We start from the raw sequence: 18,183 nt of genomic DNA, 5'->3' as shown, positions 1-18,183 counted from the left end.
CCTGGGGAAGCACTAAAAATAGAGGCCACAAGTGAGGGGAGGTTCCCTACTTGGGGGGGGGGGGGCACTTTCTCATCCTGCTACTGCCACAGCCTCAAGGCGCTGTTCTTCTCCAAGTCCTTGAGGAAGGGGCAGATGGGCTCCTCCTGCTTACCCTGAAGTTTTTTGGACAAACTAGCGCTGCCTGGCAGGGAGTACTGACACCCTCTGGGGTTGGAGGCCCCATCTTCCATACCAATGGGGACCTGAGAATATCCTCATTTGGGGACAAAGTGGGACACTATATAAATCACGTTTCCTGAAGGAGGGACCAGGTAAAGGGTCAGAAACTGAGGCCAAGGACATAGGAGTGTGGCTTTCTGTCTGAGGAGGTATAAAATAAGCCTCCAATCTATTTGTAGAACAAACTCTTGGAATTGCCTCCTTTGAGGCTTGTGTGGACTAATGAGGGTCTTTTCAGACTAGTTCTTGGCACAAAAGTCTGAGTTGTTACAATGCAGTGTGAAACACTTGAACTAAGCAATCTACTTACATGAACGAATTTAATCTTCACACCAAACTTGAGTTAGGTACTTATTACCATCTTCTTTTTCCCCATGAGGATCATGAGGTAGAAGAAAATTAAACAATGTGCCTGTGTTCACAGTTAATAAACGGTGGGGTAAGAATTTGAACCAAAGCAGCTTGATTGCAAAGTCAATGTTTCTAACCACCATGACATGCTGCCTTTCTCTGTATATATTGGTCTCTCTAGCACTAACCCAGAATTGAGTCTTTGTCCCATAAATCAGACCCAGCCTGATAGAAATCAGGGTGTGTGAAGAACTGAGTGCCCTTCTGTTCTGCAAGATTCAGTTGAGATCTATGCCAGATTCCATCATTTCCGCAAGCTCCAGGTAGAAAGCAGCAGGACTTGGACATAACAGGAATATTGGACAGCAAGCCCGATGGGCAGGTTGTCCAAAAGCATGGTACCACACTCCGGTGGTAGGGCACTTCGAAATTCACCACACCCTGAGGAAACCAGGAATTAAAAAAAAAAAAAAAAAAAAAAAAAATTTTTTTTTTTTTTTTTTTTTTTTTTTTTTTTTTAAAGAGCTACTATTGCTTCTTTAATAAGATGCTCTGGATGTTTCCTGTGAGGCGGGTGGGGTGGTGAGGGGTAGCGGTGGTGGTGGTTAGGGTCCCGCCCCTTTAAATTGCCCCCTCGGCAGTAAGTGCGCTGGGGCCCGCAAGGCACTAAAGATTAGGTCACCCTAGAACTATGAGCTGTCGCTTTAAATTGCTGGGCGTCTGCCGAGCCAGGCCCTGGGAGGGGAGGGGGCCTGTCACAGGTAGAGGGAGCAACTGAGCTCCTCAGGTAACCCCCCGCCCCAAGAAAAGAACGTGGTCCTTTAAGTGGAGCTTTGTCACACATTAAGTGGGGGAGAAGGAATATTTTCACCACTTACAGTCTCCCCCTAATTTATCTACTTATACGCCCACCTCCCAACTCTCATGGGGCTTCTGGAGCATGTGTGCAAGTGAGAGAGAGCATGTTGCCCGCAGAGCCTCCCCGAGAAGGACCTCCTTGAGCGCGTGGTGGCAGTAGCGCCAGGTGGCCGTCCGGCGAGCTCCGAGGGGCACCATGGGCGCTAGCCGATCCTTTTAAAGGCCTCTGGGTCTCGCCTCCTACTTTGCCTCGCTGGGTCCCTTCCTCCCTCCCTTCAGGCAGGCGGAGGGATCTGCCGCTCCCGGCGCCGCAGCCTAGCTTGGGAGGGCAGAGGGGTGGGGGCCGGCCCAGCCCGGCCGGGCCGGCCCGAGGGAAGCGAGGGGCGGGGACGCGTCCCGGGACCGCCCTCTCGAGCCCCGCCCCCCGCCTCCACGCTTTCTCCTACTGGGCCCCCCGCCTGCCCATCATCTCTGTTGCTCCCACCCCTCAAGCTAGGCTGAGCTGTGCCTACGTCGGCCTCGACTCCCGGGGGCTGGAGGAGTTACCTTTGGAGCCCGAAAGGAGGAAGGAAGCAAAATATCAACAACAGTCGAGGCGGCTCGGGCGCTTGGTCCCGGTCCCTAGCTTGCCCGACGTCCGCCTGCCCGCCCCCGCGCGCACGACGGGGGCCCAGGCCCCCCGGCGCCGCCCAGGCCCGCGCGGACGCCGGCCTCATTTATTATTCCTCCCGCCCGGAGCTGCGGCTTCCCGGTGTTGAAGATCCCCGGGACCAGGGGCGAGGGTTACCCTCTCCCTGCCGTGACACCCCATTTCCCTTAAGGGACTGGTGAGTAGAGAAAAATAATGCGCCTGCCACTTTAAGAGCCCCCCTCCCCCACCCCGTCTTGGGCTAGGGGTGGAGGGTGGTCCAGACCGTCCCCCTGAGGGGTGGGATGGGGTAGCCCCCTGGACTGGAAGGAACTCCACGGAGTGGACAGTGTTTTCGCGTGGCGTTGGCGGGGGATTACATAGGGGACTGTTTATTTGTGTTAGGGAGTCGGCTGTGGGGGACAAGTGAAGTGGGCAGTAATTCCCTTGGGTGTTGGAGGTACGGGGTGGGGACTGGCGGGTTGGGGGCGCGCCGGCCTGGTGGTGTCCGGGGGCTTCGACGGCCTCCCAGTGGTCTGGGAAGGGGCGCCACCCTCAGAGGGGGTCTCCGGTGACAGCCGGGAGCGACTGACATTTTAACAGCCGGCCCTCCCTCCCTCTCCCTCCTCTCGCCGCCTGTTCCCTCCTCCTTGCCCGAAATGGTGCAGAAGGGGGCCTGGGAGGGCTGCGGGAGGGCGGGGGCGGGGGGAGCCGCAGCTGTTTGGGAAGCGGGGGAGGGAGGGGGGATGTTGTTCAGATGACACCCGGGTGGTGGGTTGGGGCGTGAGTGTGTGTGTCTCCGGGGCCCGTGTTTGCCCAGTGCTGGTGGAGTTGGGACGCGAAGTGGCTACGGAGGTGGGCACGCAGAACCCTTTTTGGGACCTCCTAGCTCTTCTGAGACCCCTGATCTGGTTTGTCAGCAACCCCAGCTGGAGAATCCCGTGGTCAGAAGTTTGCAGCTGTTCAACATCTGGGCAAGAGTTCTCCAGTTCCTCTCTCCACCTATGGCAGACTGAAGTAGGCTGGGAGTGGGGTCTGCCTGGGGAGTGTTGGGGGTTTTGGGGAGGGAGAGCTAAGGGCACCGAGATACACTTAGTTTCCCAATACATTGCCAGCCCTCTTCTCGTCAGGTTCGGGTTTAACAGGGTTCAGGGAAGGGGCCTGTACCCCTAATGATTCCTGCTGACCTCTTAGCAGCCCTTCGAGGTCTCCTCAAGAAAGGAGAACTCCAGGGTCTGGGCACACTTGGAACCACTGACTTGGTTATCCCAGGCTTGTCCTTCGAAGTGGGAGGCTCTCTGCTTCCCCTTACCGCGTGCATTGTTGGGGGTTGGGGGAGGGTACAGTGGGCGGATCCTGTATCCCCCCTCTCTGTGACCCCCCCATTTGAGTTTTCCTCAGAGGCTAGTTTCTTTGGGGGTGGATCTTACCCACCCCTCCTCCCATCCTCTCAGTAGGTCTCCCTGCTATTCAGAGGCCAGCCTGGAGTATGGGAAGTTTGCCGTCTGGGGCAGTGACCTTGGGCTGCTCTGGCCTGAAGATAGGAGGGGAGCCCAGGCCAGCATGAGATTGGGTGTATTGGAGTTAGGAAGCTGTCTGCCTCCCACTTTCCTCCAAGCCCCCAACAGGGAGGACTTAGTTGCTGAGAAGGGCATTGAAGAGGCACATGTCAGTGTTCACAGATGTCCACCTGCTTGTGACCACCAGGTCACACCGGCCTCAGGACTCAGCCTGGCTGTTCCAGCTCCCAGGGCTTGCCTGGGAATGAATTTCCTTCCTGCAATTTCTCAGTGGTGGGCAGGAGATGGGGGTGGGGTGGGATCAGCCTGGGAGGGGTTGAGGACTTTTTATATGGGCCAATTGGGGGACCATTGGAGCTTAGGTATAGCTCTTTCCTTGCTTACCCCAGCATGGGCATTTGGACTCTGGGGTCTCAGTGGTCACATTCTCTTTGTTGTAACTCCCCTGCCCCCCTCTCCCCACATACTGTGTATGTCTGCATATGTGTGTGTGTGTATGCGTATGCGTGTACGTGTTAAGGGGGTTCTTCTGGGGATGGGAGTAGCTTTTACTTACTTTACTGTAGCAACCAGAGAGGTTGAGCTTTTTATCTGAGCTCACACAGCAAATCTGTGTCAGAGCTTTAGTTCTTCCATTCTTTCAGGCACAGTTTCATAGAGACACTAGGAAGGAAGACATACAAGCCATGCTCTTGGAGACTGTGGTCCCAGGAGAGAAGCAAGACCCAGTCAGAAAGCATCATAACCCTTTTATGCTGGGGGATGGGTGTGGGGGCTGGGCTGGAACTTTTGTCTGCTGTAAACCAGTGCCTAAAACAGAGTGGTGGTGGTCTTGGAAGGGTGACAGGTGCTACCTATTGTCCATCCCACTTTGCCTGGTGGCCCTGGCTCAAGGGCCTCTGCTTCCCAGCTCTGCCCTCTTAGCTCCTGGCTCTTCTCATAGGCTGGGAGATGTGATAGTCTTTCTGGCTGCTGTTATATAATCTCTCTCCAGCAAGGCTTTTTTTTTTTTTTTAAATAAATCTTTCCTGGGCCTTTCCTGGGAGGTATGATGGGGAGGAGAAGGTGGAGGGAGACATCCCAGGTTGGGGGCTGGAGGAGCAGCGGCAAGGAGTCTAAGGGGGTACCCTTAGCCCCCTGGGGACTGGAGAGAGGAGGCTTTGGAGTTAGTCCCTTGTGAATTGTGTTCCAACCCTTCCCACCCTCCTCTCTGATCCTGTCCTGGAAAGGTGCCTCTGCCATGGGTGTCCCTGGTCCTCATGCCCTCAGAGAGACCTGGATCTCTGCCCATCCTGTCCACCTTCTCTTCCTGGTCAGCTGGCCTTCCGTCCTCCCTGGCCAGCATTGGGTCCAGTCTGGGCACTTACGCTAGTCTCGTGGGGGTCCTTGTTGGACACTTTGCCATCCACCTGTGTACCCCCGTGCAGGAAGGAGGAATATGGGACAAATGGATGAGTCTAGCATTTCCCTGGTTGTTTTGAGCCAGCTCCTTGCTTTTCTGCTCTTCTCATCCGGAAAGTGGTGGCCTTCCTGAAGTAATGAGTTAGTGGGGTGGACCATGGAGATCTTTCACGTGGACATGTCATAATTGTGTTTGCCCAGGCTCTATAAGTGGGTATGAGGATCCCATGCAGGCCTGGAACCCATCATCAAGATTTAGTCTGGGTCTGTGGCACTGTAGTGGCAGGGTCCTCCCCACCCCCTTAAGACCATGGCTGGGACTCTCGAGGCTCTCTCAGGCCAGCTGGCTTGAGCAATTATCTCCCTTTTACAGGGAAGAGGGAAGGAGATCATGGCAGGGCAGCACAGCCTTAGCATCACTGTAATCGCTGGTGGCTTTTATGAGCCAGTCATGGGGCCGGAGTCCGGCCAACCTTCTGTCCTTCTGTCCCAGTTTGGTGACTTACTCATGGGGGGAGAGGGCGGTGTTAGGTCCCAGGAGCTCCATTCTAGAAGTTGAATGTCTGGCTGTGTTGTGGTTCATGTTGCCCTATCTGCCCACAATTACAGCAGGCGGGATAGAGCTTAGACTTCAGGAAGAACTTCCCAGTGAAGCTAGGTTGGGAAGAGAGGAATGGCTTGTGATTTGACCTGGAAAAGGAGGGGATCTCAAAGCATTTTCTTTAGTGGCTCTGCTAAAAGGCCTTGACCTTTGTTCTAGTGGGGTTGGTGCTGTTTGGCTCCTGGAGTATTTATTTTCTCTTCTCTCCCCCTGCCTAGGACAGAAATATTCTGAGAAGAGTCCGTCCTGGAGCTGCGGGAGGGCTAGGCTCTGGGCCCTTTCCCTCAGTAGGAGGTGGGAGAGTCTGGTGCAATGCGGACTGGCAGGCCCTGACGCCCCTGGCGGGTCCACAGCTTTTGGTGGCACACATGGGTGAAGGTGTGCAGTGCATACTTGGGTGTGTAGACACCCACAGAGCAGCTGCCGCCCTGCGGGGGATGGGGGTAGCGAATGGCAAAGATGATTAAAGGATTGGAGAGCCCGACTAGGGTGAGGGGACCAGAGGCAAGAAGGCGAAGGGCATAGCAAGAACTCCAGAGAGGGAAGCTGACCGGAGCAGGAGGGATTGAGGTTAGACCACAGATGGGCAGACAAGAGCCCTGTCTGCAAAGTAAAGAGCAGGCTGTGAGTCCAGGCGCCCTGACTGGCTTCTGTCCCTCCCTTACCTATCCTTATCTGTGGCCCTCACCTACTCGTCTCTGCCCCTCACACTGGCCGTGTGTTCTTGGGTAAGTCACCCTCTTGGGGCCTCAGCTTTCCAGATGTACAAGAGTTTCGCCTTTTGGTGACCCAGACACCTGGGTGTTTTGGTGGTTTGTCACAGGTCTCTGTCACCCTCCCTACTTACTTACCCTAAAGGGGGAAGCCATTCTAAGGTATCAAGGTTCATCAGAGCCCTCAGGCAGTTGGGGGCAGATGCCTGGCCTAAGTGATCCCAAGGCCTTCCATATCTGACTTTTCCAGGCTGTGGTCTGCCCTCCTGGAAGCCAAGCTGGCTGGTGTGGCGGCAGGGGAGTGTGTCCTTTGACTCTGCGTGGGGACTGACAGCTTGGGGGGTCGGGCGGGCTGCTGCCTGTCTGCTGTCTGACTGCCCTCCTTTCTCCTGTAGGCTGGGAGGGGAGGGACTCATCCAGAGCTCTGGCCTGCCTGCGGCTGGCCACACCCAGGCGGGACCATATTTACTCATTTAAACTTACCCTCCCAGGAGGCCCTGGGCTCAAGGCCTGGTCACCGACCTTGGCTTGGCGCCTCTGGCCTAGCGATCTGGCCACTCCCCTAAGCTGGGCAGGCCTCAAACACATAGGGAAGGAGCTTTTTTCCCTCTGTGAAGGGAACTTTTATTTGCCCCTGTCAGAGGAGCTGTCCCCATAGCCATTACTCAACTCACCCAGTTTTCTAGTGTATGTAGTTCTAGTGTATTCTAGTATATGAAAACTTTGGAGATCCCTGGCAGCGGGAGGAAGGAAGCTTCCATTTATTGTGTCACTGTGTGCTGAGCTCTGTGCTGGGATTGTATGAGACTATTTGTCCTCACACTATTGTTTTTAGAATTGGGGAAACTGAGTCTCAGAGATCGAAGTGACTTACTCACACTTTCCCTAGGGATTGAGGGCTTTGACTGAGGTTAAAGGAAGGATCCTGTCCTGTGAGAGGAGCCATGGAAAGGAGGCTCACACTCCTGAGAAGAAGGTGACCAAGCCCAGCCTGAAAGGCGTCCCTGAGAGAGGGCAGAGAATTAGGATTTGGTAGCACATTGAGGGGGGAATGTTGTGTTGATCCCAAGAAGGGATTGTCTTTGGGTTTGAGTGTCATGGGAGAAAAGCCCCCAGAGCAAGGGGTCAGGAGCAAATGACACGCAGCCGCATCCTGGGTGCCCATTATTGTCTCCTTGAGCTGCTGCATGGGGTGCAGGAGGAGAGCAGCTAGAGTGGGGAGGCTTGGAAGCCCCAGGAACTGGGCCTGTTCCAAGAGGGAGCCCCCAAGGAATGCTGTCCCTCCCCTCAGTCCTGTTGATGAGGCACACTGTGCCCTGTAGTCAGCCCACCTATTCCTCTTACCTTTGGTGCCCTTGGGCAAGTCCCTGCCCATCTCCAAGTTGATATTCATGTGTATGAAAGGGAGGTGGGACTGGGGATGTAGCTCAGTTGGTAGAGTGCTTGCCTTGTAAGCACAAGGCCCTGGGTTCAATCCCCAGCACCACCCCCGCCCCCCCCCCAAAAAAAAAAAAAAAAAAGGTTGAAGGGGAGGTGATGCTCTCTGCCCGCTGTGGGAAAGGAGAGAGGTTCCGCAGGAAAGTGTGGCGGGCTGCTTAGAACACGGCATCAGCCTGGCCCAGGGCTTGTCTGTCAAGGGTGCTCCTTGCCAGGGTCCTTGGTGTCCCTGGAAGGGACTGAGGAAGCTTTTAGGGGACGTGCAGGCCCAGGGCTCAGTTTGGCCCTGGGTGGGCATGGAAGCCCCCTGGGGTCTGCCCTCCCATTAGCTGTCTCTTTGGCTCAGAACCCGCCCCCCTGACTGATGCCTTCTTACTCCTCATGATTTCCTCACCAACAAGGGCCTGGGGTGAGGCTTGTAAGAATGAAGAGTGAGACCGAGTCAGTTCCCAGGCCAGGAGGGAAAACAGGGAAGGAGGGTGGGCAAGGTGGAAGAAGGGAGCTTGGTCTTTTCTGTGGTCTTCCCACTTCATTTGAATCAAGTAATATGGAGGCAAGGAGCTGGAGCAAGGGGTTTAGGGTTGACCTTGAACTTCCAGTTGTTCCCTTTAGGGCAGGCGTGGGCTATGGTGGGAGGGCCAGGAGGATGGGCTCACCTTGAAGGTTGTGCTTCAGCCCTTTCTTGCTCCTTTCTCCTTGACCTCTGTACCCCTTTCCTCCAGCTCCCCCCAACTGCCTGCCTCTGTGCTGACTCCCCTTAGGTAGACCTCATGTGTGGCAGGCCCTTGGGGCCCAGGCTGGCTGGGTCTGGACAGGTGTCCTGGCCCAGCTGCTCCCTCTTGTCTCTCCCACCTGTCAGCCTGAGGGTGGGGAGTTGAGGGCAAGGGAGAGAGAGGAACCCTTCACCTGTTCCCAGGGGTGGGGCCCTGGTTGTAAAGTTTAGCAAAGAGATTGAGAGTAGACAACAGGCAGGACTTCCCCCTCAGAGCAAGGGTAGCTCCAGGTGATAGAAATGGCAGGGAAAGCTTGGTAGGCAGAGGTCCTTACTGACAGAAGTCAGAGGGGTCTTTACACAGTGTCCTTGTGAAAGGATAGGAGCCAGGTGTTAGAGACAGGCGCAGATCTGGGGACATGTGTTTGCATAGCCTTGTGCAGGTACTGCTCCCCACCCCTTGCCTGCTTGGGCCCCCCTCTATCCAGCTGGGCTTCTTAGCCTCACCTGGCACCTTTCCTGAAAGCAGCAAGCTAATCCTGTAAGAGCTGCCTGGCTGGCTGCCCCAGCAGGCCCACGCGGCCACAGTGCACCCTCCCTCCCTGCCAGGGGCTTAGAGGACTGTCCTTCGAGTGAGAAGGAGACCCAGCCACTGCCCTGAGCGGCCCCTTTAAATCCTTGGTGGCTTCTCGAGGTCATGATGTCTCTAGGAGGATTTGCTTTCCCTGATTGGATTGGCCTCTTTCGGGTCCCTTGTCCCTTGTTGTAGTGTAGGTGAACACTTCACATTCTGACCCTCTACCTCCCTTTCCCTCAAAACTGGTGCTGTCCAGTTTGAGGGCACAGGCCACAGACCCTCCCCTCTGTCTGCTCTGATGTCGCAGCAGTTAGGGCACAGACTCTTCATGTGCTTTAGCCAGAACAGCCCTTCCTCTGTCCCATGGATGAGAAGAAAGGATCTTGCTGCTTTCAATAGGGGAACTGAGCACTGTCCTGGAAGAGTGCCTTTCTGAACCTGTCTGTTGCCATTTTTCCTCTTTAGCCTGCTCTTCCTTTGGCCAGGGTCCCATGCTCATCATTACTCCCTGCTCATTTTCATGGAAGTTCCTCTTCTGATCTAACAAGCAGTCTACCCACTCCAGTGGCAGGCAGCCCAAACCCAGCACTGGTGGCATTATACTCATCCCAACGGCTCTCAAGCTGACCCACCCCCAAAGCCCCAGCTGCCACTTTCACTTCTGTCTCTTAAGACCCCAGGGGGAAGTAGGATGGGGAGGTGGAAGGTGACACACTAACCGTCCCAACTGCCCCCACCTCTTCTCAACTGAGGCTTCTGATGGCCAGGGGCCTCTGTCCACCATTCTTGTTTAGATGACTGAAATGGGTCTCCTAGCCTGGGGAGTCCTTCCTGCTGTCTAACCACCATCTTTCCAAATTGTAGCCAACCCTTCACTGCAACCCAAGCTCATTTCGGTCATCTAAACAAGAGGAAGGACTTCCCAGGCTAGGAGATCTCTGCTGGGCTTCATTGTTTGTGAGAGTATGGCTACAAGTGTAGATACTGTAACTGGACAGATGGAGGTTGGACTTCAAGGTAGGCAGGGGACTGGTTGTCTGCCAGCTCTCATTGGTAGGAGTTCAATGCTGGGGCCTCCTTGCCCTCCCAAATGTCACCAGCTGCCCATGCTTGATTGGGTGCCTTCTGACAAAGCAATTTTGAGTCCCAGAGACTACTTTGAGTCCAGGGACTGTGGTCTGATATCTATCTTACTTACTGTCTTGGGCCATTTCCCTCATTCTGCACTCTTATAGGTGGATCCTAGAAATGGGGATGGAAATAGAAGTAAAGGACAGCTCTCCTCCATCTCGCCCCTGCTGCCCAACCATGGCATTGAGGAGAAGGGGATTCTTGCCCTGGTGAGCCCCCAGGCAACAGGAGAGCAGCTGCACTTCACCTCATGAACCTTGTCAAATCCCCCTGGCTGCAGTGCTAAATTCTTCCTCCTGACCTCACCTCCATCCCTACCTGAACAGGAGCAGAGACAGTTTCGTGGGGGTGTTTATACATTTAGCAGTGCTTTCTGGAGGAAAAAGATGGGACCAGAGACTTGAGGGGGCCACTTGGCGTCCCCAGGTGCCTTGGGATCTGGGTGGGAGTGGCCCTTGTCCTGAAATGGGAAGTTGAACCTGAAGGAATAAGGTCAGAGACACTATACAAATCCTTATGCAAATTAGCAGTAGTGAGTCATTGCTGCTGGGCCTGCTGGGGTGGGGCATGAAGCAAGGTGCACGCTGGAGTTTCAAAACCAGCCCCACCAGTGACATGACAGTGACCTTGGGCCAGACCATGACAGTGACCCTTGGAGGCCCCAAGCCCTGGGTGTGATAGGCATTCCAGGTGTGTAAGGGGACTGGGGTGGCTGAGCCTCTGCCACAAGGGTCTTGTGTGCCCCACTTGCCACTTCCTTGGCCGACTATGAGCCAGTCTTGGCCATCTGTTGGGGGGCTACTATTCAGAATGTACCTCCCCCTTCTTCAGCCCCATCCATTCCCCTGTCTTCTGGCCTCTAGATTGCCTTCCTCCCCAGCTGGAGGATGATGGACCCAACTGGGCCATCTCTTTGGTGATTTCTCTGTAGATTGACACAGTCCTGGCCCCCTTCCTCTCCAGAGTGCACAGGAACAGAATGTCCGTTCTGGAACAGCACTTGGGTGCCTTATGCTCTGTACCTGCCCAGTCTCCTGGTCAATAGGGTGCAGCCGATTCACTCACTCAAGGTCAAACAGTGAGTTAGGGCCAGAGCAGGAACTAGAATCCCAGCCCAGAGTCCCCATGTTTCCCTAGACTGTTCATCATCTTACCTCATTCACCCCTTTTCTGCTAGACTCCATCTCCTGTTGCCCCCAAATACTTCCTGAGGTCAGTCTGGGTTTATCTAGGAACTTTCTGGGGTGGGGGTAGGGAAGAGTAGATGGGAACCAGCCCAGAGGTCAGGAGGGGAGGCCAGAGTTAGGGTGGGAGGTGCCAGAGCTGCTGTCTCCATAGGGAGCCATGTAGCCCCACACAGCTACAGGAAGGATGAGAGCTAGACTACAGGAAGGACAGGCTGGGGTGGGGAAGCAGTGGAGGAGGCTCAGGAGACAGACCCTCACTGAAGAGGCATCTCCTGGGCAGAGAACAGGATGACCCCATCCCAGGAGATTTTCCGGGGAGGAGAGGGCGGGAAGCCCAGGGTGGAGCATGGGAGAGTTGTCCAGCGGAAGCTGGGGGGAGGGCTCCTAGCCATACTCCCCACCCCAGCACTCCTCAAATCAGTTCCTGTCCCTTCTGCAGAGGCTCAAGTGCCTTCCCCCTTCATGTGTTCCTAGGGTGCCTGGGACCTGAGACTCCCCGTGCCCCAGGCCCCGCTTTCTTGGACTGCCCCCCCTCAGCCCGCCCCCAGGTCCCCTGTCAGTGAGTTAAAATTAGCTCAGTGCCCAGGCTAAAAATAGCCCCTGCCCAGCCCTGAGGCTGCTGGGCTGGGGGAGGGGAGTCCCTGAGGGAAGGGAAGATGGTGGGAACCAGGTCTTTGGGTAGTGAGCCTGTCTGACCGAAGTTTGAAGGGTGGGGCTGGGGCCCTGCCCTCGGGCTCAGATCCTAGAAAAACTGTGGGGAGTGGGGGAGAAAAGAGGCTGCCATGGGAGCAGAGGGGCCGAGAGAATGGAGAGGGGGGGGAGGAGCAGTAGGGTGGGGGGCAGGCTCTGCAGGAGGGGGCGTGAGAATAAGCCTGTGTGGGGGATGAAGGGGGGACAGTGTCAGACCTCAGACTCTGCCTTCGGAGAGGCAGTGTACCCCTGCTTCCTTTGTGAACCATGGGAAAATGCCCCTGGAGCCCCTGGCTTGGGTGTCTAGGGGGAGTCTCAGGTTCGCCCTCCCACGTGGCTCCCAGAGTGCTCAGGCAGCAGGCCTCCTTTAGGGAAGGCCCCCACCCCGCCTGCTGAGGCTCAGTGGGAATGACTAGCAAGGTTGTGAGCCTGGGGGTCAGTTCGCTGGGGGCCTGAGTTGGACAGCCTGGTCCTGGGTGCTCCCCTCTGCCCCCTCTCAGGGCCAGCCTGCCCTTGGGAGACTGGGCAGAGCCCAGATACTCCTTCCCAGGGCTGAATCTGGGCCCCAGCCAGGCCCCCAGAGGCCCCCTTGCCTCTGCCTTCCCTCGGCCAGGCAGGCCCCACCCCGCCCTGGTCTACCTCTTGGCGGGACTGCAAGTTCTCGGAGGGTAGGGAGGGTGCCCAGTGCCTAGGGACCAGAGTCAGAGCTGTGCAAGCCATGGTTGGCCCTGACTCCTCCCTTCCCTGCCTGGATCTTTGTCTGGCTCCCCACGCCTCCTGCTCCCCCGGCCGGCCCTCACCCAGCCCTCCACCTCGGCCCCACTCTGCCTCCTGGCCTGCTGCTTCTTTTTCTCAGTCTCCTTTCCTGTGTCTGTGCGTCTGTCCCCCCTGTACCCCCCCTGTCTGCCTCACCCACGCCTCCTCCCTCGTTAGTGAGCAGGCTGCTTGAGGCCGCCTGACTGTGGGGGTGACAGGTGGATTGGATTGTCACCCCCTCCCCCAGCCCTGCTGCTTATTTCATGCCCTGCAGCCCAGCCACAGGGAAGGGGCGGGAGGAGGGATGACAGCTGTCTCCAGCGCCTCCTGCCTTCCCCTCCAGTTCACATTCTACAGCCCCAAGCAGCCTGCAAGGGAGGGATGAAGGGCCTGCCTAATGAGAGCTCCCTTCTCACCATGGGGAGCGCAAACTGAGGCCCAGGGCTCTGTGATACAGGGCGCCCGCCCAGCCTCTCTGGTGTGTGCTCCATTTTGACCTATACTGGTGCTGGAGCTCCCCAACAATTCCTCTGAGCCCCTGGGACAGAGGGCCAGCAGGTGTGGAGGGTGCAGGGAGAAGAAAAGGCAGGGACTCCCCTGACAAGGAGAAGGAGGAAGGAAGCTAGCCATGGGAAAGGACTCCTCGTGCCCTCCCTAACAAGGACAGCCCTGCTGAGCCCTGCTGCAGCTCCAACTCCAGGGGGGCTGCCCTGACCGCTCTCCCGCACTGGCCCCCGGCCACCTCACACAGGAACTGAGATAGCATCATTCTGAAACCAGAGAATGGTTTAAATATTGCTCAGGTACAAAGAGGTGTTACATTGGGGAGGCAAGGACCTGTTTCTTCTCCCATGCCCCCTCTAAACCAGTCCTGCTTTAGGGTACATTTTGCATTTCATGTGTAGCTCATTTGCATATAAATGTTACCCACAGTTCCTATTGGTTCTGTAGCCCAGCTTGGAAAAATGGCTGTCTGTGGGGTCCTCCATGCTCTCTGGGCCCCTCAACTGTCCGCCTTGTCAATGGGCCCCTGCCTTGCCTCCTCCTCTCTCTGTTTGCAGGACTTCTCTGCAGCTATCCTTCCCCCACAGATCCTGGGGTCAGCCCCGCTACCCTCTTCCTCCTGTGTTCCTCCTCCGTCTCCATCAGGAAGGGCCACCCTACCCCAGGAGGTCTGCCCTGCCCAGCATTGCCCTGCCCTGTCCTTGAGTCGGTGAGTCAGAATCAAGTAGCCAGAGCCTTGAAGGGGCAATTCTCTGACAAGGATGATGCCAGTTGAAGGAGTCACAGCCGTTGCCTGAAGTCAGAATGGAACAGGCCCTGCGGCCATCAGAGCAGGAAGGCCACCCTGCCCAACCTGGCCTCTCTGACAACCCAAGCCCTCCTAAGCCCAGGGCTGCACAGAGTGAAGGAGAATGGGTGAGAGCGGAAGCAGCTGAGGGCCATGGCTTCCTAGAGGAGGAGCAGGCCTGAGGAGAAGAGGAATGGGGCCAGACCAGGCCGGGAGGGGAGCTCACATCTGGAGAACAGATGCCCAGGCCTCTGGCTTCTGGCAGTTGGTTAAGTAATTAGGCAGAGGGCTAATTAAGGAGGTCCAGGTGTTCATTAACATCTTCCTAATAGGGTAGGAGGGAAGCCTGGGCAGGATAGGCCTCCACACCTTAACTGGGGTCAGTTTAGGGTCCTTCAAGCTCATCTAGGCCCCAGGTACCCATCTTCCAAAGTCACAGTTGAGTTCGTGTTCTTGCCCCAGGGCTTTCAGAGAACCTGCAGTGAAGTGGAATGGCCAAAGGGGAACGAGGTTAGTACAGGCTGAGCCTGCTTTGTAGGAGGGCTTGTGGTTAGATAGGAGGAAGGACTGCCCAAGGCAGGGACATCTCCTCCTCTGGCAGTGTTGGCACAGAGGGGGAGCAGCAATGGAAATGGCCCTGGGACACGTGGAATTATAAAAAGTGCTTTGAGCCACCTTGGAGAGAGTGGGGCTAGATGGGGCCTAAGTCTTTTTAACCCTGACTTCCCTTTATCAGAGGATGCTCCATGGGTCTCTATGGCTTTTCTGCCTTTTCAGCCCTGATCCCTCTCACATCCCAGCTCCCCCAGCATGAGGCGGGGGTGGGGGGGGGGTGTAGGAGATCAGCCAGGGAGCTGGTTGCCAGGCAACAGTTGCCTCAGCAACCCCATCCTCTCCATCTCCATGTGCTCAGGGCTGCTCCTTAGAAGACTTTAGAGTTTCACCCGCTGCACTAGCCAACCCAAGGGTGGGAAGAGTTGAGGACTGAGGTGGCAAGGGTAGCTGGAGGGTGGGTGACAACCAAACAGACAAGCTTCAAGGGCAGCTGGTAGAGGAACAAGTTCTAGCTGCACAGAGTGAGAGGAGCTAGTTCTGCAGCAGGACTAATGGAGGTTAGACTGCAAGAAGGACTTCTCAAAGGGTCGTGAGACAGTCTTGTCTTTTTATAGGTATTTCCTGAGCTCCTTACAGGGGATAGAGTAATGAAAAGGACAGATGTAGTTCCTGCCCTCAAGAAGCTTTCAGTCTCATGGGGAACCAGGCATGAGACAGGAGCACAGAATGTAATAAATAATACTACATTGTGATAAGTGCTAGAGATATTGCAAGAGTGGCTTTTTTTTTTTTTGGAGGATCATGAGAACAGAGAGGGTTCTCTCCCGATGTGGAAGAGGAGACAACAGAACTGGCCAGCCTCTGCTGAGAACACAAGGTGATCAGCGGGAGGCAGGAAGGTGGGAGAGAAGGAAGGTAGATGCCACAGCTGGAGGAGTGGAGTAGCGCCCTGCACTTGCCAGGCTAGATTTGGGCTTCCAAGGCTAGACCAGGAATTCCCCTTTGGCCTTCTGTGCCCTCCCCATTCCCTGAAGCCCACTCCCCCAAGCTCTAGAAAGCACAGATCGGTTGGACCAAGTTGAGAAGCAGGGGAACTGAAATCCTTGGGCTGGAGTCTCTGCAGTGGGAGTTAGGTGAGGAATAGGGTGTCTGGCCCGAAGTGTGCTGGGCCACTCAGGCCTACCTGGGCTGCTAGTGGGGTCCCAGTGTGTGTGTGTGTGTGTGTGTATGTGTGTGTAGCTCAGTAGGAGATCAGGGCCTGTGGAGCTTGGATCTAGACCAGCCATAGCTCGAAAGAGGCTGGTAGGCCAACGCCCCTTCTTATATACAGTTTTGTTGGCTCATGGCCCCGCCCATTTCAGTATCTCCACCAGGTGCTTGCACACAGCAGTGGCAGAGTGGAAGAGTTGTAGTAGACTACATGGCTCACAAAACATGAAGTGTTTTGTCTGACCCTTTATAGAAAGATTTGCTGGGGTCATGACCGAGGGTATAAAAAACTCACCACTTGCCTAGGATGTGTAAAGCCTGGGTTTCACCCCCATCCTGCCAGAAAAAAAAAAAAAAAAAAAAATTAAATGCTTTTTCTGCTGACTTCTGATATAGAGGAGTAGTAGTTGCTTGGTTGGTTGGTTGATTGGGTTAAGCAGCAAAACCCTTTCTCCAAACAGATTTTAGACCAAGGCCTGCCGAATAAATCAGACTGTCATCAGGGGGCTCTGGTTGAAGGCAGGTGGGGGTTCTGCAGCTCCTGGCCCCATTATGGGACCCCAGGACCCAGGGTTTCATAAGCTGGTATAAGGACCACTGCTTTACACCTGTTCTAATATGCTCTTGATCCAGGGGATACCAGAGACACCCCATCCTGGTATGAGGCACACCATGCTTGCTGGCCCAGGCAGGTGTCTCCACACCAGGCTCCAGAAAGTGAACTGCTGTTCTAGGTCGGGGGGCACTGGAGCCAGGGCAGGCTCTGGAGAGAAGGGAATGTTGGTATTCTCTAAGATCCATACCCGAAGAAGCTATGTGCTCCATGTCCTCTGTCTGACCTAGAGTCTCAGGGCAGCAGTGACCATGCAGAAAGAGCCTGGACCAGAGTCCTGGGCCCTGGTGTGAGTCCCAGTCTGTTCCTGGTTTGGCAGGCCATTGCCACAGGTAGCCAGCATTGCCTCATTTTGAGGATGGGGAAGAGATGGTGCCAGCCTCTTGCAGGAGTGCTGTAAACCTGGCTCACGTCCCCAAGGAGTGCGTGGATGAGGGTTGCAGGGCCTGACAGTCCTCTTGTGACTCCTCTCCCAGTAGGCTGTGTGGAAGGTGTCCTGCAGACCATGAACTGAGCGCTGGTCCCAGACGTTCATGAGCACAGAGTGAGGTGTGCTGAGACTTGCCACCCAGCAGCTCCTCCCCTCCCTAGCACTGAGGACCTCCAGAGAAGATGGGGAGGAAAAAGATTCAGATTCAGCGAATCACCGATGAGCGGAACCGACAGGTGAGGAAGTCCTGGAGCCCTCAGAGTAGGCGAGGGCAGGAAGCTGGCCTCTGCTCTACTTCTTCCTGGTTCTCTGAGGGGGACTTCTGGGAGAGGGAGAGCTCTGGAGGCTGTGACAGGATGGGTAGGGCTGAGTCAGAAGAAGCGCAGCCTCACCTCCCTGCAGCTCTGGGAACCTTGTGTCCTAGGATGGGAGCCTCTGCTGTAACCAGATGAACCTGTGCCCCCACGTGGGTGCCATATGCAGGCCTCAGGCCACACCTGGGCACTGCCAAATCCCACAATTAATCCTTTCCCTCTTCTTATCCTAGGATCCCTTCTGCTTTTCTCTGCTGACCTCTCCCTAGTCCTAGCACAGAAGGGTATAGAGTCCTGGCCAGCTAAACCCTCTCCCCTTTGGTGCTGTGACTGTGTCTGGTCATGTGCTCACCCAGGTTGCTCACCTGTCCTCCTCAGACTAGGGACTCCTGTCTCATCCTGAGAATGGGGGCTCCCCAAGGAAGTGGCTGTGGCCAGCCTTCTACGGGCAGGGACTTCTGGACTGAGTCTGACCTGGCCACCAACTGCCCTCCTATAGGTGACATTCACCAAGCGGAAGTTTGGGCTGATGAAGAAGGCGTATGAGCTGAGCGTCCTGTGCGACTGTGAGATTGCCCTCATCATCTTCAACCACTCCAACAAGCTGTTCCAGTACGCCAGCACTGACATGGACAAGGTGCTGCTCAAGTACACTGAGTACAATGAGCCGCACGAGAGCCGCACCAACGCCGACATCATCGAGGTGGGCCTGGGTGGACGCCACCTGCAGGTTGCGTCCATGTGCTTGTGCACACACACTGCGTACCTCATCCCAGAGCCCCTCATTCTGTGCACACACGCGTAAACCCACATCCTCTCACACAAACCCAGGCCCTGAGGAAGAAGGAGGGGCAGTATAGATGTATGGCCAGTGCCCGGGCCCCAAGCTGTCAGGTGGGGCTGCCCACTTGCTCTCTGGGAGTCTGTCTGCCTGTCTGTCGGGCATGTGAGAACATCCCTCTGCTGTCTTCTCTTGCGTTCTCTTTC

At 55.9% G+C, this 18,183-nt stretch overlaps 1 protein-coding gene across 1 annotated transcript in view; it reads left to right on the top strand.

Annotated features, from left to right (window-relative positions):
* The first annotated feature begins 1,903 nt into the window (after positions 1 to 1,903).
* MEF2D (myocyte enhancer factor 2D) overlaps positions 1,904 to 18,183 on the top strand; it is a 30,436-nt gene continuing 14,156 nt past the window's right edge. The window contains 3 exon segments of the mRNA XM_079104502.1: positions 1,904 to 2,258; positions 16,929 to 17,118; positions 17,696 to 17,899. Coding sequence (XP_078960628.1) covers positions 17,065 to 17,118; positions 17,696 to 17,899 — 258 coding nt within the window. The 5' untranslated portion in view covers positions 1,904 to 2,258; positions 16,929 to 17,064.

Source organism: Sciurus vulgaris (assembly GCF_902686455.1).
Source record: "Sciurus vulgaris genome assembly, chromosome: 1".
NCBI classification, from domain to species: domain Eukaryota; kingdom Metazoa; phylum Chordata; class Mammalia; order Rodentia; family Sciuridae; genus Sciurus; species Sciurus vulgaris.
Note: the sequence above shows the minus strand (reverse complement) of the source record. Positions and strands in the feature narration are given on the sequence as shown.